The sequence below is a fragment of the Schistocerca cancellata genome, chromosome 5 (assembly GCF_023864275.1).
Source record: "Schistocerca cancellata isolate TAMUIC-IGC-003103 chromosome 5, iqSchCanc2.1, whole genome shotgun sequence".
Lineage (NCBI taxonomy): Eukaryota > Metazoa > Arthropoda > Insecta > Orthoptera > Acrididae > Schistocerca > Schistocerca cancellata.
Window position 1 is genome coordinate 533,732,412 of NC_064630.1, and position 23,335 is coordinate 533,755,746.

Genomic DNA, 23,335 nt, shown 5'->3' on the forward strand with positions numbered 1-23,335 from the left:
AATAAACAACGCATTTTTGTTCGAATTTTCATACCCAAACGAAGAGTGGGAAATGGAGAAATCGGGTATCAGAATGACCAGCGTGTGGTCTAGTTTTGCAAAAAAGGTTTTAATTGCTTGAGAATAATCAGGGTAATTAAAAAATTTTAATAGTAATTTAGGAAAAAACTTTTGTCCGAATTTTCGTAGCCGAACGAAGAACGGGAAACGCACAATTGGGATGACAAACTGACCAATCTGAGATCCAGTCTTGCAAAAAGAGGTTTAATTGATTGAAAGCAATCAGGACCATTAAGAAATACCTGATTTCAGGAAAAATTGAAATATTTCGCGAACAGCTGGTGGTGGCAGCGTAAATGAAGTGTCAAAAAAATTCACGTCTTCAAGGCCTAGCTATTTTGCGTATAAAATTTACATTGGTGTAGAAATATTGAATTTTTTCTTTCAAGGTGAAAAAAATAAAATAAATATCAACTTACAGCATAAACTGAAACTTCTCTGCTTTCTCTTTATCTACATGCTCTCAATAATAATAACATACCGAATGATTTTTAAATACGTTATATTTCCTGCTTTCTGAATAAAATTTGAAAATAAAAAAGTTTTCAAACACAGTCAATGTTTCCTGATATGATTTCACTGAAAGTACGGAAAAAATAGATAAACATTTGATGAGCTTCAGTTGCTTTACATAATGTGCATCATTCAAAGACAAGCTGCACGTTTATCTACACCTACTTTACTTCGCACTCTTAGACAAATCGTATCACAAAGCATGGTTTTTTTCAGTTTCTAAAATTGAGGTTAAAGTAACAATCATGTGAAAAAAACGATAACGCCTTGTTCAGAGTTATTCTAAAGCCAGTAGTTTAATAGAGAACTCAATTTGTAATTACTAATTGATTACACTCAAATGTAGGTACAGAGGCTCTTCGATGATATCTTATTGATATTCCACGGATTTCATATTTTTGACATCCATGTGGAATAATCTAATGTTGCATGTGATGCTTTGGAGTGATCTAAGGCCAAAATTAGTGGGGGGGAAAATAATACATTACATCGCAGAATAGCTTTATCATTGCCACGATGATTGCTGGTACCTCCTACAGGAGTTTCGAATAATAGTTTCTCTAGATGTGTACATCTACATCTACATCCATGCTCCGCAAACCACCTGACGGTGTGTCGACTCTTTCTGCATCTCTCAAGGATTTCCTACATAATTTAATCCATGGAGTATAATTTACTATTCGATGAGTGTAATTTATGAATTAATGAGTTCAGATAGGGCAATTGCAGCACCTTTTGTGCTACGGTAGCACAAGCAACTTCCGACGTAACCAATTAATTAAGTAAATTACTCACAGTCGGCAGACAGATAACCTAATTAATGTATAATTCCTTACGGACAGAAATACTCAGACTACACAACAGCCATTGAAGTGAACTGTGAAACTGAATAATTGTGTTTTTATTTTGTTGCAGAAATACCAAGACCACGATGTTGACGTAACACGAAAGGATGGCCTGATCCTCATACGGGAAATGGCGCTCGAGGTGAAGAACATGATGGACATCAAAATGCACGCGGTGATGGTGAGAATCTGTTGTAATTACGCATGTAACTTATAACTTGTAAAGTAGAATTACTTCACCAGTTATTTCATGTAGACTTTGTTATTGTGGACTTGATAAAGAAGCGTCTTTCCACGTACAAGACTGTCGAACGTGGCCATGAAGCTGTGCAATGACGGTGAGCTTTCTTACAAAAAATACAGCGATCTCCATACGCAACAAAAACTAGACGGAGCCAGTAAAAAGGTTTTCGCGTTCTTGAGTATGGAATAATAATCATCTTCGTTTCATAATGCTAGAAATCCGGGACGTCAGCTGCTTAATATTTTATTAAGGAGAATAAAGACTGTTCTCTTCCTGTTTTGTCTCCGCGGAGCACCATTGATTGTCTTTTGTTTATATGCTATCGATGAAGACTTAGAGTTTCTAAACTAATAGCATAAAGCAAAAAAAGTTAAGATGATATTTGAATATTCTTAAAAATATAACTACAGTATACAAACCGAAACTACGTTCTAGAAAAGGGACTCATTACCCTAGAATTTAGTCTTAGCGTCGTAATCTGTTCTTGATTCGTCTTTCCAAATATTTTTCATGTTCCTTGTGTCTAATTTACGAACTCATGGGGCTGTAGTACTCCCATATCTACAGGCTGAGTGATCTTTGAGCTTCGTAAAAGAGACTTGCGGAATGTCGATACTGTATGAACCAAATAAGGTGGGTCGGCACGGAAACGTGTGACACTCAGTGACGTGACAGATCGAGGCCGCTGTCTGCTACAACAGTAATCTGCTAGCCATGTGAAGTAAGTTCATAGGACAAAAAAATATAGTCCAGTGCGCACGCACGGATAACTCATAACGTGTTTACAGAGGATGCAGTGATCGAGCCACGTGCTCAACTGCTCGCGCACTGCCTCTACGTGAACATAAGGGAGTAGCGGTCAGCGAGACCTCAAGATGAGATTGTAGGTAAAAGTAGGTAAATGTAAGGACGTGACAGAGTGGCAAAAAGGGCAATAGTGTTTGGCCATGCCTGTAACTGTACAGTGTGTGAAGCTGCTCGATATGCTGGTTTTTCGCGGCGGGCTGTTCAACCGCCGAGAATTCTTCCGGGTTGTAGAACTTTTCTATCCCTGACGTTTCGTCCAAAGCTACGTTGGACGTCTTCGGAAGTGCTCCTATTTGTGCTGAGTCTTGCCGACTGACGAGTCGGACGTCGAAGAACAGCCTAAATACCGTGGAAAGTTGGCAGAGCTAAAAGGATTTGTGAGCTGGAATATCTGGACGCAGAGTTAAAACATCTAAATCAGGCTTTTGAGAAGAATGGGTACTCTAGTAAGGAATAAAATAGAGTTTTGCGACCGGATAACAGGAGGCCAAAGGACACAGCGATGGAAGAAGACGGTTTCTTTACCCTTCATCAAAAAAGTAACGGATAAAATCCGCAAGATTTTAAGGAAACAGAACGTTCGACCGATTTTCAGATCAACTAAGAAAATAGGCCAGCCACTTCGTTTCGTCAAGGATGAACGTCCCCATCTGTCTGTAAGTGGTGCATACAAGATGCCGTGTACATGTGGTAGGATCTACATTGTAACTACAAAGAGATGTGTGAATACACGGTTGAAGGAACATAAAAGTCTTTGCCGACTAGGGAAAACAGACAAGTCAGCCCTGGCGGAACATGCTCTTCAGTCGAGTGATCACGTAGTGAAATTTTCGGAAACTGAAGTTTTGTGTACTATGACGAACTATTATCCACGGCTATATAGAGAAGCCATCGAAATATACAAACATGGGGATAATTTTAACAGTAAAGAAGAAGCTATGAAACTCAGCGATATATGGACAGTGGCGCTACAGAATCGATGAGAAGTTTTTATCTTTGACGTACTATGATCGATTGTTATATTTTATCCTTGACAAGGTTTATCTCTGCTATCACGTGAAATCCAGACCACGCCCACTTTCCACGGTATTTAGGCCGTTCTTCGACGTCCGACTCGTCAGTCGGCAAGACTCAGCACAATCAGGGGCACCTCCGAAGATGTCCAACGTAGCTTTGGACGAAAGGTCAGGGATAGAAGAGTTCCATGGGCCGCGGCCATACAACCCGGAAGAATTCTTGGCAGCTGAAACATCCAGTCGTGAAAGCCTTCATTGTAAGACTGTTCACAGTGTCTACAAGCAGTGGTGCAACACATGTGGCCACGAAACACAACGTCAGTATTGTGCTCGGAAAAAAAGTCATGACTGAGACAGACCGAAGACGCGTTTTACAGGTTGTGAATCAAAATCGCTTCCAAACCCGACAAACTGCTGCAGGCTGTGAATGATGGTCCATCCACAACTGTTAGCGAGAGAACTGCAAAAAAGGAACATTTGGAGTTGGTCACCTTGCAAGAGACCATTGCTCACACAGGCACATACATAAAGCTGCGCCGACATCTGTGGCCGAGCGGTTCTAGGCGCTTCAGTCCGGTCCCGCGCTGCTTCTACGGTCGCAAGTTCGAATCCTGCCTCGGGCATGGATGTGTGTGATGTCCTTAGGTTAGTTAGGTTTAAGTAATTCTAAGTCTACGGGACTGATGACCTCAGATGTTAAGTCCCATAGTGCTTAGAGCCATTTGAACATAAAGCTGCGCGTCTTCAGTGGGCTAGAAATCATCGAACGTGGACAGTACCTGAATGGCGGAATGTTTGCGGTCTGAGAATCGCGTTTGTGGCTACATTCAGATGCCGCACGTCATCGATTGCACCGAACGCCAAATGAAGCATTTCATTCTCATTGTGTGCAAGGTGAGTTTCAAGCCAGAGATGGACTTGTTTCGGGGCTGTATTTCTTATCATTAATTGGGCTCGCTCTCAGATGTGACCACTAACATTAATCGGCATGTTCATTTAAATATTCTGAATGATCAGGTGTTATCTTTTAGTCAACATCTATATGATGGGTAAGCTATTGATACCACTGGTTTTCAAGACAGCATAGTTCGTCAGGGTAAAAGAGTATGTGACTGATTTTCTGAACATTCCCCCACCCTATTATATCTCGATTGGCCTGCAAAATCCTCTGACTCGAACCCCATAGAAAATCTGCGAGACATGTTGGAACAGAGGGTAAAACGTAGACATCAGCCCCCCCTCCCCAATTTGGTGGAACTGCGCGATCAAACCTTTAGCGAGTTGCACAACCTTCTGAACTCACTTTCTAACCGAAATGTTCAAATGTGTGTGAATTCCTAAGGGACCAAACTGCTGAGGTCATCGGTCCCCAGACTTACACACTAATTAAACTAACCCACCTCCAGCGGGTGGGGCCGCACTATTCGTAACACACATGCCCATGCCCTCCAGTGGGAGGGGCCGCACTATTTGGGATACATACACACACACACACCCATGCCCTCTGGTGAAAGGGGCAACAGTATTCGTGATTCACACACAATCATGCCCACTGGCAGGAGGGGCAGCACTATTCGTGACACACACACACAGACACACATACACATACACATACACACATACACTCACACACACACACACACACACACACACACACACACACACACACACACACATGCCCTTCAGTGGGAGGGCCGCTCTATTCGTGACACACCCACCCACCCAAACACACACACACACACACACACACACACACACACACATGCCCTCTGGTGGGAGGGGCTGCACTATTCGTGACACACGCAAGCACACACACACATGCCCTCCAGTGGGAGGGGCCACGTTATTCGTGACATGGCGCCTATAACTATGAGATTCCTTCCCGTTCCATTCCCGCTTGAAGTGCGGGGCAAATGATTGTTTAATTGCCTCTTTGCGCACTGTAATTAGTCTAAACTTGTCTTCTTGTTCGCTAAGAGAATGATACAAATGGCTGTATAGTAGACTCAGAGATTACTCACTTAAAACTAATTCTTGAACATTTTAACAGGCCTTCCTGGGATGGTTAACATCTATCTTTAAGCGTCTGTCAGTTCAGACTTTCCAGCCTAGCCATGAGTGTCTAACAAACATGCGGCCGTTCTGGTTTTGGGTATAGTCCTTGTCACTGTGTGATGTGTCCGTTAGGCATACAGTATTTTAATAGCAGCGAAGCAGGATAACAAAGCGAACACAGCTGGGTGACATTACGTTTAGTCAGATGACGGCAGATTACAGGTCGGCCAGACACGGAGAGCTGTGGGCAACGAGTTGAATGTCACCTGTAGTGTGATTTCACAAATATATAGAAAAGTACAAAAGGGGGAAAAACAGCATTCAACTGCAGTACAGTTCTACAACTCATCGCCAAATGCTTTATCTTGCCTTCAGTTATCTAAGCCGTCCGTAAGTATCCACCCTAGATACAGACTCTGGATTACGCATCACACATCAAATAGTGTTTTATCGGTTTCAGGAAGTAGGGTTGCTGTATATGCTAGGTGAGCCACACGCTGCAGTCCCTTCAACAGGGGCACTGCAAGACTCAGAGCATTCAATATCTAGATTTACATATACATCTACATTCCACAAACGACCTTATGGTGTATGGCGGAGGGTACTTTGTGTACCACTTTCACTTCCACCTTTTCGTGTTCCACATGCGAATTGTTCTTGGGAAGACCGTTTGCTGGTAAGCCCCCACATGTGCTCGAATTTCTCTTCATGGTCTTTTCGCGAGATGTACTTACCAGGAAGCAATATATGGTTGACTTATTGAAACTAACGCTCTTGGAACAGTGATCTACACCGTTAGTCCAGTCAACGAAAGAGAATTACGGGAGAAGATATGTGAACTCACAAATTATTGTACAGTGGTGGGGGAGGTGGGGCTGAGTATAATTAACATACTAAAAATTCTGATCGGGGTGTGAAAGTAGGGGTGATGGGGGGTGGGGGACGTGATGGAGTGATTTTAAAGCTCTCTTTTTGCCGTTTTTCTTTAATATCTTGAAAACAGCTGCTTCTAGCGAAAATTTTTACCAGTAGATAATTAAACTAAATTAAATTTCCTACAAAAAAGTCCTGTTCATTTTTGCTCTAGGACTAACAGTTTCTCCGTTGCGGATGATAGAAAGAAATTCTCAGATTATTAAAAATAGTGTCTTAATGGTACATTGTGAAACAACATTGGCTAAGAACAAATGTTAAATGTTTGCGCCACTTCTAAGTGCAGTAGAATTTTGTTAAGGCATAAATTGTGTTCTGCTGATGTGACTGGGTGGAAAAGCTGGGTTGGAGGTTAGAAGCGTGACCGTACGAAGGTGGTCGGATTGTGGTCGCGGACTTCCCTCCTTCACAGGTCTGAAAAATGGAGAGTGAGCCGGCAGTTCCCCATTCTCTCTACCACACTACGTCACTCAAACCAGCTACAGGATATTTCACAAATATATAATGTCCTTCTGCAGCTCACCTTGTGAATCATTGGCGATACAGTGCACAGACTCTCCCAGGGGAGGGTGTCTGCTTTCCACAAAGTGTGTTAACGGCACATTGAACGCAGATATGAGTTACTAATAATACTAAAGAAAAAAAGGCATATGGAGAGATTCTACGCAAATCTGTGCTACACTGCTACAGGAGAAACTGATCCTTTAGCCATCCTGTATGACAGCTGTAGTATTCCCCTGGGAAATGCGATTTCCCCTACTTCGACCGCTGCTCGCTTTTCAGTTTTCAGATAGCCTGAATCTCCAGAGCATTTCCTGTCCAGTTCTCCTATGTAAGGAGATAAAATAAATTCATTGTTTATACAATCGGTCTATTTTCAGTTTATTAAGTGAGTACTTACTGTAGTTGTTATGTGTGCTTTTATGTAAAATACGTTTCTATAAACAATGGCTGAGAATTCCTTAACTTGTGTGTGTGATACCAATGATCTACGTGGTGTTGGTGGGAAAGGGAATGGATTGGTAAATTGGCATCTTGCTGCTGTCTGTCGTTCACAGCATATTTTGAAGTCATGTAACCTTTTTGTGGTCACTTAGTGATGAGTTAATAAACGGCCAGAAGATTACTGCATTTCTTTCACGATTAATTGTGTAGCTTGTAGAGTGCATAAACCTCTTTAATTCAGGAATTTCGGGCACTTGCAAAAATGGCTGCACTGAGTGGAGCCTATTCCCGCACAGTCAAAGTATATCTTGCAAGATGGTTTTCAGTATATCTGACGGAATAGGACTCATCATGTTAAAACTCAGAACAGTAATCTGTTGTAATGCATTGCTTTATTTGTATTGAAATGGCTAAAGCTCTGTAACACCTATGTGACCTACTTCTGTTGCAGGGAGAGCCAATTTATGGCTGTGGGTCTCTTCAGATGTTGGGAGAGCTGAGGCTCAGGAGTTGTATTTCATACCCTCAAGCTGCTAAAAAGTATTACAGCCATTGATGGTGGACGCAATGAAATCGACATTACCGATCGAATACATACTGAGAGCATGTTACGCATAGGACAGGCTCCTCAGTACGGTAGACGGTTGACAGTTCCAGCTGATGAGCGCTTTTTGCGTAATAACTCATTTAACAACGACAAATAAATATTCAGTAAACTGAGAATAACTTCGTTATATACACACGAGCTCAGTAAAACAATTTTGTCTGATCACGTGAGAGAAATGGACGGTAAGCGCTCTGGAGATTTAGTCTGTCTGTAAACCAAAAAGGGAGCAGCGGTCGTAGTGGGGGAAGTCGCATTTCCTAGGAGAATACTAAAGCTGCTATACAAGATGGCTAAAGAATCAATTTCCCCTATAGCAGAGTAGCACAGAATTGTGTAGAATCTGCCCATATGCGTTTTTTCGCTTTAGTATTATTAGTAACTCATATCTGCGTTCAGTGTAGTGTTAACACACTGTGTGGAAAGTAAACACTGTCCCCCGGGAGTGTCTGTGCACTGTGTCGCCATTGATTCATAAGGTGAGATGCGGAAGGATATTATATACTAGTGAAATAACCTGTAGTTGCTTTGTGTGACATAGTGCCGTAGATATAATGGGGAACTGCTTGCTGGCTCTTCATTTTGCAGACCTATGGAGAAGGGAAGTGTATGAGCACATCCCAGCCACCTCCCTTCCCTAACGCTTCCAACCTCCAACCCTGCTCCCCCCTCCCCCCCGCCCTTTCCTCGCATAACACAATTTACCCCTCCATACGGTCCTACTGCACTTACAAATGGTATAAAAATTTAATATTTGTTCTTAGCCCATCTTTTTTTTAACAGTATACATTAATTTTGTACCATTAAGACATATTCCAATAATCTGCGATCTTTTAATCCACCGCAAAGTGGAAACTATTAGTCCTAGACAAAAATGAGTATGGCCCTTTTTTGTAGGAAATTTAATGTAGTTCATTTTTATACTGGGAAACATTTTCCAGCTCAGGATTTTTGGTATGTTGTTCACGACACTCCCCCTAACACTGCACAAAAATTTTCGACTATACCAATGTATTACCCCAGTCGATGCTTTTGGCCCTTCATTGACTGGATTACATGATGCACAAACTCTCTGTTGTAACATCTGCGACTGCCGTTAACTCAGAGGCCCAGTGATGCTTCCACGTTTACCAAATGAATCTGTAACAAAAGGCGCTGCTCTTCTCTGAATCGTCTATATTTCCTCTATCAATACTGTCTGCTACAGATCCCAGACAGACGGCCAATTTTCATGTACTGGTCACACAAGGAGTTTGTAAGCTACCTCCTTTGTTGGTAAACTACACTTCCTTGATGTAAGTCTTAGTCTTGCTTCTCTCTTACTTCTTACGGGTTTTATGTGGTCATTCCACTCTACGTCGTTCCGTACACATACTGTAACGTATGCGGCTGCTTACATAGATTATTCTGCAATCGTGGACTAATGACCTCAGAAGTTAAGTCCCATCGTGCTCAGAGCCATTTGAACCATTTTGCAATCGTGAAGTAATTAAATAATGGGTCCTTCTGCCTATTTATGGTCAGTAAGTTACATCTGTTTATGTTGAAAATGGATTGCGAATCCCTCCACTTCGCTTTAATTTTCTACCGTTGCGAGTTCTCGGTATACAACAACATCGTCCGTAAAAAGTTTGATGGAAATTCCAATATTATCTACTGAGTCATTTATATACATTGTGAAAATAAATGGTCCTATAACACTCTCTTGGAGTACACCCGATGTTACCTTCAACTCCCAAGAATTCTCTCAGCTAAGAATGACATGCTATCTTATGTTTGCTAGGATAATCTGATATTCAGTGGGGCTGCATCTTGTTAGGGGCACCTATTTCAAATGGCTCAAATGGTTCAACTGTACGCTTTTGTGCTGTCCGTGTCGCTTCACGTAACCACTTCACTATCACATCGGGAACAGTGGACTTAGGGATGTTTAGAGCGAGGAAATTTCGCGTACAGACGTATGACCAAGTGACACCCAATTACCTGACCACGTTCGAAGTCCGTGAGCTCCGCGGAGCGCCCCATTCTGATCTTCAAAAATGGCTCTAAGCACTATGGGACTTAACATCTGAGGTCATCAGTCCCCTAGACTTAGAAGTATTTAAACCTAACTAACCTAAGGATATCGCACACATCCATGTCCGAGGCAGGATTCGAACGACCATAGCAGCAGCGCGGTTCCGGACTGAAGCGCCTAGAACCGCTCGGTCACAGAGGTCGGCGGCACGTATTTCTTAAGGAAGTAGTGACGTTAGCAGTTTTTGAGGATGACAAACTGCAATGAACTTCTAAATAACACTGTTCTACAAAAAAAACCTTTTTTCCTATTTCTGATAAAAAATATTGTGATCCTAGTTGTATTTTGAGTGCTGAATTGAAAAATGTTTTTGGTTTTTTTCTGTCAGGGATAGTTTATAAGTAACTGCAATTTTATTTCTCTTTTCAGTATCTGATATAGTGCAGCAAACGTGAGGTGAAATTCGACAAACAAATGCACATCTTTATGATGTTATAATGGAGGGTGGGATCTAACATATAACACAGTAACCTTTGTGTATACACTTTGAAGCATTTATTTGACATGAGAAATTACAGAAAATTGACAAACAATGAGCCACTGCCTTGTAATGCACATCACTTTTTTCTCTTGCATTGTGAATCTTTCTTCTCTCGAATGATATTCCAGCAATAATCTGCTAACATAGAAGGTACCCACTTCCCTTCATAGCGCCTTTCTATGGTAGAAATGTCTTTATGGAATCTTTCCCCATCGTCATCCGATGCGTCACTACAACTCTCTGTGAAGTAGTCCAGATGAGAGTCCATCATATGTATCTTCAAAGACATATTGCACCCCAAATCCTGAGATGCTTTGATCATATCCTTCACCATTACTTTGTAGTTAGTAGCTCTTCTTCTTCCGAGGAAGTTTTCCGACACCATCTTGAAACAGTCCCATGCTGTTTTTTCTTTATCAGTTAAACATGCTTCAAAATTTGCATCTTTCTGCAGCTCCCTGATTTGTGGGCCCACAAATACACCTTCCTTTATTTTTGCAGCTGAAAGACGTGGGAATTTGGTAGCTAGATATGCAAACCCACAGCCTGTTGGATCCATGGCCTTCACGAATTGTTTCATCAGGCCAAGTTTGATGTGGAGCGGTGGAAGTAGTATATATTCAGGAGCTACCAGACTTTCACGTTGTACATTATTTTCGCCAACTTTCCATCTTCGCCTAGGCCATTTCTTTTTCACGTAGTGAGAATTTCGGTCTCGACTATCACACTCGCTAAGAAAACAGGCATACTTTGTGTAGCCTTGTTGCATTCCCAGTACCATAGCAATTACCTTGAAATCTGCACATATTTTCCATTTGTGTTCATTGTATTTTTATGAATTTAGCATCATTTGTACGAATTCGTAATTCTCTTTTGTCAAACTAGCGTGAGCTACTGGAACAGAGGGTATTTTATTTCCGTTATGGAGCAAAACACCCTTCAGACTTGTTTTCGATGCATCTATGAAAAGTCTCCACTCCTGTGAAATATAAGTGAAGTTCAGCACTTTCATCAGGCCAGCAACGTCATTGCAAAATGTCAGTGCTTCGTCAGTTGAAAAATAAGAAATAAAGGCATGTTCTCTGTGCGTGGACACACTGATTTTAGTACTTTGGTGCAGTAGGTTATACTCTTGTAATCTTGAACCAAGCAGCTGCGCCTTTTGTTTACTTAGTCCTAGATCACGTACTAAATCATTTAAATCTGCCTGTGTTAACAAATGTGGCGATGACTCACTTGTGCAGTGATATAAAGAATCATCATCTGTGATTTCTTCAGTACTACTTATTTCACTGTCACTCGGAATTTGACATCGAGCTCTTGAAGGTACTGGAAGGTTGTCGGAATGCTGCACTGGCATTCCCGCTGAAGGCAGATCTGGGTAAACAATGTGCCTCTTCGACTTTTGTTTGTAAAACCCTGCATTTTTGTTAGGCAGAAATAACAATCAGTAACATGGTCCTTAGGCTCCCTCCACACCACGGGAACAGCAAACAACGCCACATTCTCTTTACCTTTCCACCACTGAATTAGTTTGCAGTAACATGTAGCACAACAGAAATGTGGTGCCCATTCTTTATCTTGGTCTCCTACCTCTACTCCAAAGTAATGACTGAAGAAATTTTCTTCCTATTTCTGGCAAAAGAGAACTTCCCACAGATGTAGCAGAAGTTGTCCGGCTTATATCGACATCCACGACGAAGTGGCATTTCTGCAAATTTAAAAATACCACTTTGGTAATACACCTGTATTAAATTAATAGTAGGGAACTAGAGGAACGCTGATGTGTAAAAACAAGCAGTCGTTTTACCTTCAGCACCAGGCTCAATCAGTTTACACACAGGAACTAAAAATTTCAACCATGCTCGGAAATATGACAGACAGTTACTTGTCAGCCAAAACACCCACTCGTTAAGACTGACACAAATTGCGGCTAACAGCACTGTTGTAAACTCGATGCACCTGCCCCTAGGAAGCTTTACTGCCGAGGCAGCGACCGGCTGTCGCCGTTCGAGTTAATGAGATGTTTCAGGTGGTCTTAATGACATAGGTGTGGCGGGGGATAACCTAATGATGTCTGATTCTTCCCACCTGCTGTTGCACAAGAAATTATCACGTTCTATCGCTACTGGATGCGGCAACATAGCCGTATTTCTCTATAACGTCTCTGTGTTTGCCATGAATTGTGAATATACATATATATACATATTACGTAAAAAGTATCCCTGACAACGATATTTTGTTTACATATTTGAATTTTCCACGGTAAAATGGTCTAGGTGCACATACTTTAATATCAGAAATAGAACCCATGTCGAACAGTGTAATTTGACGTGTGAGATATTATGTACACTCAGTATTCTGAAAACATGGACAATAAAATTCTCATACACATGAGAACCATGCACTGACACTAATGTAAAGGAAGATCTGCAGTGCTATACAGGGTGGTCAGAAAGTGTCTGAAACCTTGTAAGGCTGTTGCAGGGTAGGTTGTGCTGCGAAATAAGTCTTAAGAGAAAAATTGGATACGTTGTGCCGTTTCTGAGTTTTAGCATTTAAGTTAGCCAATCATTCCGTTGCGAGCTCAAGTTCAAACGGCCCTCTAGGTTCAATGAGAGTCAGTTGCTTTCATGGCATAGATGGTAGCGCACGAGACTGCCTAGTCCTTAGCTCTGGTTGGATATTTACTACCGTCCCTTGTTTCGATTTTAGGAAATCAAATGAAGAACACATTTGGTGTCACCGGTCCGATTGAATTTGCGCGCGCAACGGCCTGATTGGCTAACTTCCATGCGAATGAACTCGGAAACAGCGCAATGTATCGATTTTTTTTCTAGACAGTTATTTCTCAGCACAGCCTCCCCTGCAACACCCTTACAAGCTTTTCAGACTGTTTCTAACCACCTAGTGTATAGCGTGTTTCAGAAGGAATAGCAAAATTTTGTTATGCAGTAGTACAGACAAATTCAAATAAAATATTCTGTGTGTGTCCAAGTTTTGTTGGTTACAGAAATACAGATGGTCACAGGCATAAATTTTCAGTTCGCATGTTGGCACTACCGCAGACTAGTGAGTTTCTTTTTCGAGTATCTTCTTTTTAAGTACACGTTGTGTACATATCTGAGTTTTTCATCTGTGATTGGGACTTTTTGCCCAATTCTACTTCACTTTTAAGCATGCCGCGCAGATTTACAAATGCTGAGGTGGCTGACAAGTGTTCGTGTATGAGCTTAGTAATGGATACGCTGCTTCTGCTGCTTGTAGAAAAAACAGCAAGCGCTTTCCTAACCGCGGAGTACCAGATCCATACGTATTTATGTATGTTTTCACTAAACTGCATAAGACTGGTGCAGTACCCAGCAGCTATATTTCATCTTATTCAGTTAGTAGAAAGTAATTCTTAAACAATCACATGCTGAATTTCTACATGTATCCGTGTTTCACGTACAATAATATGGCAGACATAACATATTCACGGTGTAAGGGTACTGTACCCTTACATAATGACAAATTACATGAACAGTAAACGCTAACAGACAATTGTTATTAATGTGTCACATTTAGCCATGCTATTTCAATGGGAAATTACAGCATTGGGTTTCATGTTGCCATGTTATTTCAGTGAGATTATGCAGGGTGCACAAGAACTTGTGATTAACCTGACTTATCTTGTTGCTGATTAGTTATTGAATCAGCTAACGATATACTTTGACTTTAATGCAATGTAATTAAGTGATACTAACAGTCACTTCTTAAATGCCATTTCCCATTTACAAATATAAAAAAAATATTGTAAACAGGGACTCAAATGAGAATTATTCTTAATGAATTAAGGTTCTGCGTTAATAAGCAAATAGTTTTGACTAATTACTGCAGTTTTATAATTTTAAATTTTACATTTTTTCCTTATTTGTCTTTCTACATATTTTTAAACTTTAATATTCAAATCTAAAGTCGCTATTATATTTTATTATATTAAAGTGTTATTTTGGTGGGGATATGGAAGGGTACAGTACCCTTACATCCCTGTATCCTTACATAGTATCGATCTCGCGATCTATGCAGCGGTCATAAACTAAAGCAAAGACTGCAGTGCAGTCAACAATGTGCGAGTGGATGAGCGAGAGTTGAGTGTTAGCGTCCGTGAGTGGAAGTCGGATGTGCGAGAGGCGAGAGACGGTTGCTCGGTAGCGAGGCCGGGAATCAGTGGCAGAATATAGATGTAATGGCACACAGTATTTTATTTCTGTTGAGTGTTTATAAATGTTGGGTTACAAGAGGATGTTTTAATTAATAAAATCGAGTATTTGACAAAGGACATGTTATCAAAATAGCTCTGAGTGCTATGGGACTTAACTTCTGAGGTCATCAGTCCCCTAGAAATTAGAACTACTTAAACCTAACTAACCCAAGGACATCACACACATCCATGCCCGAGGCAGGATTCGAACCTGCGACCGTAGCGGTCGCGCGGTTCCAGACTGTAGCTCCTAGAACCGCTCGACCACCCAGGCCGGCGGACATGTTATCATTTAGTAGTTTTCCTTAGATTTCACAAGAATAGTAGGGCACGACAATGAGTTTCATGAAAAGGAGCTATTACTTGTTATGCTAAATTAATTAAATATTACTTCATCTTCAGCGTATGCGAATAATAAAGTTCGGTGCGAAACTGGGGGAGGGGGGGGGGGGCGTTATAACGGCCCCTGACTTTATCATTTACAGCGGGTTCAACACAAGAAGGATATACGGATATGAATGCAGACTGGAACTCTGTCATTTGCTAACTGCAAAACACTGGCAATCCCATTAATACTGTTTAGTGATGAAACCACTTTCACTCGTCACGATATCAATACCGTAACGCATGTAGCTCACGTCGGTCGTCCGACAAAAAACCGCATGCCTTTGTCGAGACACATTTTCATAACGCTTCTCTGTAAATGTGTGATGAGGTATGAGAGACAGTTGACTGGGCCTGTTATGTTAACCGCATCGTCACACAGGACTCCGTTATCTAGATTTTCTTGAGAGCTAGCTTTCGCCGTTATTGGAAGAGGATCGTTCGGCTACAGACCTTTGTATAGTCTAGTCGTCAGGAGACACATCTTCTAAACGTAACGCTCCCTGGAAGATGGATCAGCATAAATGATCACGTTTCTTGGCCACCAAAGTCGTCGGACCTTAATCCTTTACGTTTATGCCTGTTGACTGCAAAGTCTACAAACAAAAAGTAACAACAAGAGTTATAGAACGGATTATGAACAGTGCTCCCTCCCCCCCCCCCCCATAAAAAGAAGCACCAAGACACCGTCGGAAAAGCTACAAATGGTTCAAATGACTCTGAGCACTATGGGACTTAACTTCTGTGGTCATCAGTTCCCTAGAACTTAGAACTACTTAAACCTAACTAACCTAAGGACATCACACACATCCATGTCCGAGGCAGGATTCGAACCTGCGACCGTAGCGGTAGTGCGGTTCCAGACTGAAGCTCCTAGAACCTCTCGGCAACATGGACGGCCAGAAAAGCTACAGGTAGTGTTGGTTAGAGAACTGGACAGTGCATTAATGCCGAAGGTGTAATTAATGAAAATCAACTTTGCACTTAATCATTTGCCTTCTCTATTTGTCTGGGTACATTCTGAAAGCTGTATCTGTGTAACCAGTAACAGATGGACACATGTAATATGGAATGTTTTGTGTGAGTCAATCTATACTACTATTTCCTAAAATATTTAGTATTCCTCTTGGAACACCTTGAACACGAAGGGGCAAGTAAAAATGGGACGAACGAGTGGATACCAATGGACGACTATGTGGGACAGCATTGACGGAGGAGGAAAAGACTTACAGTTACTTCCAACAGGATGGAGCAACTGGCCACATAACCGGCCGAACTTTGGAGCACATTTACGTAATCTTCATGCCTGACCGAGTTGTTAGTAAAGGTCAGTCTGGTCGGGGCACTAGCTGACTACCCATGTCATCTCATCTGTCAATGGGTGATTACTTTGTGCGGGGAGCCCTCAAGCCTAAGGTGTATCGCAGCAACCCTCATATCCTACAACAACTGCAGGACAACATTTTGGGTGAGACTGCAGCAATTCCAGCAGTCCAGCTTCGATCCGCCTTCAGCAAATTGCTCACCAGGGGCCAAAAGTGCAAAGAGAGAAAGAATGGTCTCTTTCAACATGTGCTATAGTCAGGTTATTACTGTATTTCCTTTTTTCTGCTGTGTTTCTTTGTACCCTGGAACCCTGTGCTCCGGGCCACTTTTATTTGTCCCAGCCTGTATATCAGATCCGATATTTAAAAAAAAAAAAAAAAAAAAAAAAAAAGAAGGCCAGACACTACTGTCACATGATAATGGTTGTAAGTGACGAAATTAAGACTAAAATACACTATCCCACAAAAAAAGGAACACAGCTAGAAGATATGGTCGAATGTTAATGCAACTTGTTACATTAACACACCATCAACTGGTTGGAAATGATTATAATTATGGAGAGGCCACCAGAGTGCATTAGTGATCGTCGTATTTAGTATTGTTATTAGGCCAAGTTGGGTGTGTAAGAACCGTGGACTGCTTCATATATTGAGTAATCACTGTGAAGGATGCGCATATGTCGTACAAACGTGTGAGACAGCGTTATCAGCAAAGGTCAGAGTTTGAAGGGGCCTCATTGTGGGTCTGTTTTCGGCCAGTTGGTCGAATCGGATATCTAGATTTGTGGGTCATTCAGATGTGACAATGGGCCCATGATGGACTGCAAAGGTACTTGAGAGCAGGTACCCGTCTTCAAGGTTCATTTCGACCACGTCTGACCAACACAAGACAAGGGATGATCACGTATTGACTATTGCGCACCAAGCGCATCGTAACCATTTCACGTCTGCGTCTGCCTTACGAGAGCAAGTAATGGACTTCCTGCAACATTCTGTGTCATCTTGCAGCAGTGGTCGGACACTAGCAGTAGACGGGCTTGCGAATTACCGTCTCATGTGCAGACTGCAGTTAACACCACACCAGAAACGGCTGTGTTTGGAGTGGCGCAGAAAGCTTGGATTAATGGTGTCATATTGTGTTCATCAAAGAATAGTGGTTCTAAGCTACCGCTACGATAATCGTCGACGAGTATGGCCGCGACCTGGGAAGAGATCCTATTCTTCCAAAGTTTTGGAGGTGCACAGTGGTGTTACTCGTGAGGTCACCGTGTAGGTTGTCGACGGGTCATGGTAGGAAGTGATTGGAGGCACTCTGAAGGCACAACGATACATGACAGACGTCCTGCATTCTGCTGGCCGGGGTGGCCGAGCGGTTCTAGGCGCTTCAGTCTGGAACCGCGCGACCGCTACGGTCGCAGTTTCGAATCCTGCCTCGGGCACGGGTGTGTGTGATGTCCTTAGGTTCGTTAGATTTAAATAGTTATAAGTTCTAGGGGACTGATGACCTCAGACGTTAAGCCCCCTGGTGCTTAGAGCCATTTGAACCATTTTTGAAGACAAGACAGATTTTACCTTCATGGAAAAATGTTTGCGGTTGGCTACAGAACCATGAATGTTCCTAGGCTTGCACTTGCTCAGAGCCATTTGAACCATTTTTTCGTCCTGCATTCTCATGTATTAACTCTCATGCGACAGTATCGTGCTACCATTTTTCAACATGAAAATGCTAGTCCACACAAGGCACGTGTCTCTGTAAATGCTGTGCATGATGCTGAGATAATCCCGTGGTCTACAATATCTCCAGACCTGTCCCCGACAGAAAATTTTGGGACCAGCTGGGATATCAACACCGTCCCATTGCCAGTGTCCAGGATATCAAAGACCAGTTACAACAGTTGTTGGTCAGCTTGCCTGCCGGCCGATGTGGCCGTGCGGTCTGGGCGCTTCAGTCTGGAACCGCGTGACCGCTCCGGTCGCAGGTTCGAATCCTGCCTCGGGCATGGATGTGTGTGATGTCCTTAGGTTAGTTAGGTTTAAGTAGTTCTAAGCTCTAGGGGACTGATGACCACAGAAGTTAAGTCCCATAGTGCTCAGAGCCATTTGAACCATATTTTTCAGCTTGCCTCACGAAGGAAAACAAAGGCTTTATGGCATCTTCTGCAACCGAATCAGTGCATCCATCCACGCCAGGAGGGCACATAGTCATAAGTGTGGTCATCCTGCCAATTTATTTGTAAATTTGACTTTATTTTGTTATCACATACCCTCTGAAAGCGTGAAGTTTCATTCCGTTTCCTCCTCCCCTCCTGGGTGGTTAGCTTTTATTTATCAGGTAGTGTACTTTATGACAAACGTGCAAACTGCTTCGTTACAATGAGAAAAATTTGCATTATTGTTTGAACACCACAGTATTTTGCTGTGCGCAGCCCTTTTACCCCTGCCTTACTCTGACCTTCGAACTTATCCAGCTAGTTACGGGGAAGGAGGACAGGGAACAGTTTAACGAGGGCTCCGAACAACGGCGCACCTTGCGTTTGTCACGTTAACAGAGGTGACGGATCGGACGAGAGGCAGTAAACTCCCAGGACGCATGGATTATTGAGCCCTGCACTTCTGCATTTGTCATCTGGCGTTTTCCCATTTCTTTACTTTTTATTTGCACTGCTCTTCGTACAACGTAATTTCGTCTTTATACCATCGACTTTTTTCTGAGTTACTGTTTATACAATATTATACTAACAGAATGTAGGAGGTTGGAGATGAGGTACCGGCAGAATGCTATGGGGATGGGTCCTGAGTCGTGCTCGGTTAGTTCAGTAGCTTTGTCTTGAAAGGCAAAGGTCCCTGGTTGGAGTGACGGTCCGTCACACACTTTTCATTTGTCAGGAAGTTTAATATTACATTAAGATTACCAATAAGTATTTTTACACCACACGATAACAAGTAACTGCAGCATTCGTACAGTAAGGACTTGTATACAGTCATAAATAATTACGTATGGAAAGTAATTCATATTCGCGTAATTGGGAGTCATCTGTTCTGTCACTTTTAAGCAGTGGCATCTTTGTATCTCCTTTTCCCCCTCTTCCGCGTCCTGATGATCCTTTTCCTATGTATCTGACCGCTAAATAATTAGTTCTCGGTGTTTTCTCTGTGATGTTGACAGTATATGCCGGCTGCATAAAAAGTCTCAGACTGCGATTTTCAGTCTCGTCTTCCTTGTCTGGTTCTGCCTTTAGCGTCTTCTCTCCAATAAATGAACAAATCAGATTCCCTGTAGTATTTTAGAACACATCTTATTCCTGTTTCTTTTAATGTTCTAAATAATTTTCGTAATTAAAATTATTGCGAGACTGAAACAAACATAAACTGAATTAAAATTAAAGTTTAGTACAGTACAAATCTGCTGCTTCATCTAATAGCTGTTGCTCCGTATGTCTCCTTTTATATCATCATCCATTTTTTAATATTGGCACAGGTAAATTTTGCAGTAGACAAAAATTATGCGTCCGCTTGTACTTTACGAATTGCACCCACTGAAGAACCGAAACTCATTTTTGCAGAGCTGGACGTCACTTATACATAAAAGTACTCGTCCGTAATAGACTCATTTTGTCTACTCCGCAATCTATCAGGTTTCCTGTTTGATGTGTGGATTTATAGGTCTTCCAGGAAGTCCAGATAAGGTCCTTTATCGGCTGTTTGAAAGAACCTTATTTTCATCAATGTTGTAATGTTATGATACTACAAACCGAAATATGTCTTGTTACAAGCATACGTGCCCTCTTTGAAAAACCTCAGAGAATATCTTCGAATCTGGCCTCTGTTATGTTTCGCGAAGTTACCTCAGGTAATACTGTAAACGCCGGAAAAAGAAAACACAGCCTTTCTGATCATGAGAACCTGAAGCTAAATTTCAAATTTGCTATAGTTCTGAACGCAATCGTCAGTCGTTCTACCCTCCGTTTTATGAATTGCAGTTTCATTTTGAAAATACAAAAATCTTGTACACAGACAGCTTGAAAACTACACACCAAACAGGAAGGAGCTGGATAGCTAGCTGAAAGAACAGTATTCGTGTATTCCGGACGCGTACCTCAATGTACACAATCACCTCCAGCTCCGCATCGAAACTGAACAGCCTCGACACGCCTAGGTCAAAAGAGTATATTGTATTTTGGAGTACATGCACACAAAAACTATGTAGCCAGTAGATCAATATGTGTACCATCGTGCTTACTCATAGATCTATGCATCTCATGTCACCCTTCACATTTTGCAGAACGTCTCAGGGATTATACTTCGAAAGATTTCCTCAAAACTTTTTCACAGTTCTCGGCGTCTTGTACCGACGTTGAGCCACATGGGACGGGATTATTTCCCATAAAGAGTTGTAGGGCGTGACATCCTAGACCACACATTAACATGATAGTGACTTTCCTTACACCAGAAAACAAGGCCTCCCTGTGTTAACTACAATATATCCCTCAGTCATAATAAAATAACCCTCCTGAGCGAGGCACAGCATTTGGGTATTTTGCAACAAAGCACCGTTCGCTGCAATTCGATGTTTTGTGTCGTTGTCAGATAATTCATTCCAAACATCGATGAAACCTTTTTGTCGTAATACCTGCTCTTAATATCGTCAAGGATTGTTGGCTGCGGTATTTGAAAAAAAAAATGGTTCAAATGGCTCTGAGCACTATGGGACTTAACTTCTGAGGTCATAAGTCCCCTACAACTTAGAACTACTTAAACCTAACTAACCTAAGGACATCAGACACACCCATGCCCGAGGCAGAATTCGAACCTGCGACCGTAGCGGTCGCGCGGTTCCAGACTGTAGCGCCTAGAACCGCTGCGGCATTTGAAGTTCACCTCCTCTTTTATGAATGAGTTTCCGTGCAAACCGCTCAATCCTACATAGTTACCTACCTAGCGCACGAGTAAATAAATTGTAGACGTTTTGTTCTAAGATTGCCACTTTAACGAAACAGTTTATCACATGCTACGCAATACATTTTTGTCGCACTTTTAACCATTACCAACTGGCGATTATGATTGGTTGAAATGGTTCTAAGCACTATGGGACTTAACATCTGAGGTCATCAGTCCCGTCCACAGCTCGTGGTCGTGCGGTAGCGTTCTCGCTTCCCGCGCCCGGGTTCCCGGGTTCGATTCCCGGCGGGGTCAGGGATTTTCTCTACCTCGTGATGACTGGGTGTTGTGTGATGTCCTTAGGTTAGTTAGGTTTAAGTAGTTCTAAGTTATAGGGAACTGATGACCATAGATGTTAAGTCCCATAGTGCTCAGAGCCGTTTTTTTTTTCATCAGTCCCCTAGACTTAGAACTACGTAAACCGAACTAACCTAAGGACATCACACACATCCATGCCCAGCGATTACGACATGATTTTAATTTTTGTTTCGGTGTCTCTGTGTATAGTCTCGCAGAACACGTTTTAAATTATGTTCAATGCATGGACATCCTGTAGAGCGCTTTTGCAGTGTGAGAAATTCACTATTTAAATGCTTTATAACACTGAAAGTATTTTATGTCTTTTTTTTTATTTTTATGCTTAGGCTAGTTTACTACTCAGCGTTGCCCGGGTACGTATTTGTTGCAATCTCCTATTAGTTCACCTCCTCCTCCCCCATCTCATTGTCCAGCTCCTGCCCCCTCTATCTGCCCATCTTCTTGTCCACCAAGCCCCTTCTTCTCATCACTACGTTATTACCCCCACTCCAATTGGAGCTTGGTGTTTTGTTTCCCCATAGTATTTTTTCCAGGTAGTAAGTAACACATGTACTAAGTACTAAGGGATTTGTAACAGAGAAAAAGTTTCATTATGTTTTGAAATTATGTGTAAAGCTTGTTGAAAGTCAAATACTAGTCGATTTCAGTCAGCGTACTGGAGAATCGTGAGCTACGCTCCTTTCGAGCTCCCACCCCCACCCCTTTGAGAGGCACGTGATTCTTACCCCCACAGTGGTCCTTTTCAGATCGTAAGCAGTATGTGCACCAAGTTTGGTTGAAATCGATTCAGTGGTTTAGGAGGAGATGTGAAACATACATACATATAAACAGACTTACATACATAATATGTGTGGATTTGAAGATTACCGTTATAGACTGTCTGAACAGGTAATCTGAAAAATATACTGAGATCTTGTCTGGTAATAACTAAACCAACGAACACAGCAATCACGGCCATCTCTAATCGACAGAAATCTCGTATCTCATAGGATTTGTAGGTCACTGGAGACCCAGCACAATGCAAACGGCAAAGGCTGTGGTGGAAAATGAAACACGATCTCATCAACTGTCCACTCTACCCAAAGCGTGGCAGTGCTTACTAATATAATATACGGTTTTTTTCCGGGGCTCGGTTGTCACACAAAGACAAAAAGTGTAAAACTCTCCCTTTGATGTGGCGCTCAAAACGAAAAAAAAAAAAAAACAGAATAACGTGGGCAGCGACTGCTCCAAAAGAAAAATAAATAAATTCAAATAAAAGAGCTTTCGTTCCCAAATTTTCACTGGGAGTGTACGTCAGTAAAGCTACCCGGAATTTTTTCAGCGATTTCCACATGTTACTATCACTCTTTGCGTTCTAACAGGGCCCACAACTTATTTAACAGCACAGGATATTTTGAAGCATTTTGAGTCTCAGAATTATTTGCATGCTAAATAATTATCTTTATTTCAAAAACTGATGACATTGTTCTAGATGATGAGACCAATAACATAACATGTCAGATTGCATGCGAGAAGAGTGGATTTCACCTAACTATTAGTGAATC

At 41.9% G+C, this 23,335-nt stretch overlaps 1 protein-coding gene across 1 annotated transcript in view; it reads left to right on the forward strand.

Annotated features, from left to right (window-relative positions):
- The window catches only part of LOC126187970 (voltage-dependent calcium channel subunit alpha-2/delta-3), an 865,148-nt gene that overhangs the window by 395,527 nt on the left and 446,286 nt on the right, over positions 1 to 23,335 (forward strand). Inside the window, exon 3 of the mRNA XM_049929356.1 lies at positions 1,489 to 1,599. Within this exon, the coding sequence (XP_049785313.1) occupies positions 1,489 to 1,599 (111 nt within the window). The remainder of the gene's footprint in view (positions 1 to 1,488; positions 1,600 to 23,335) is intronic.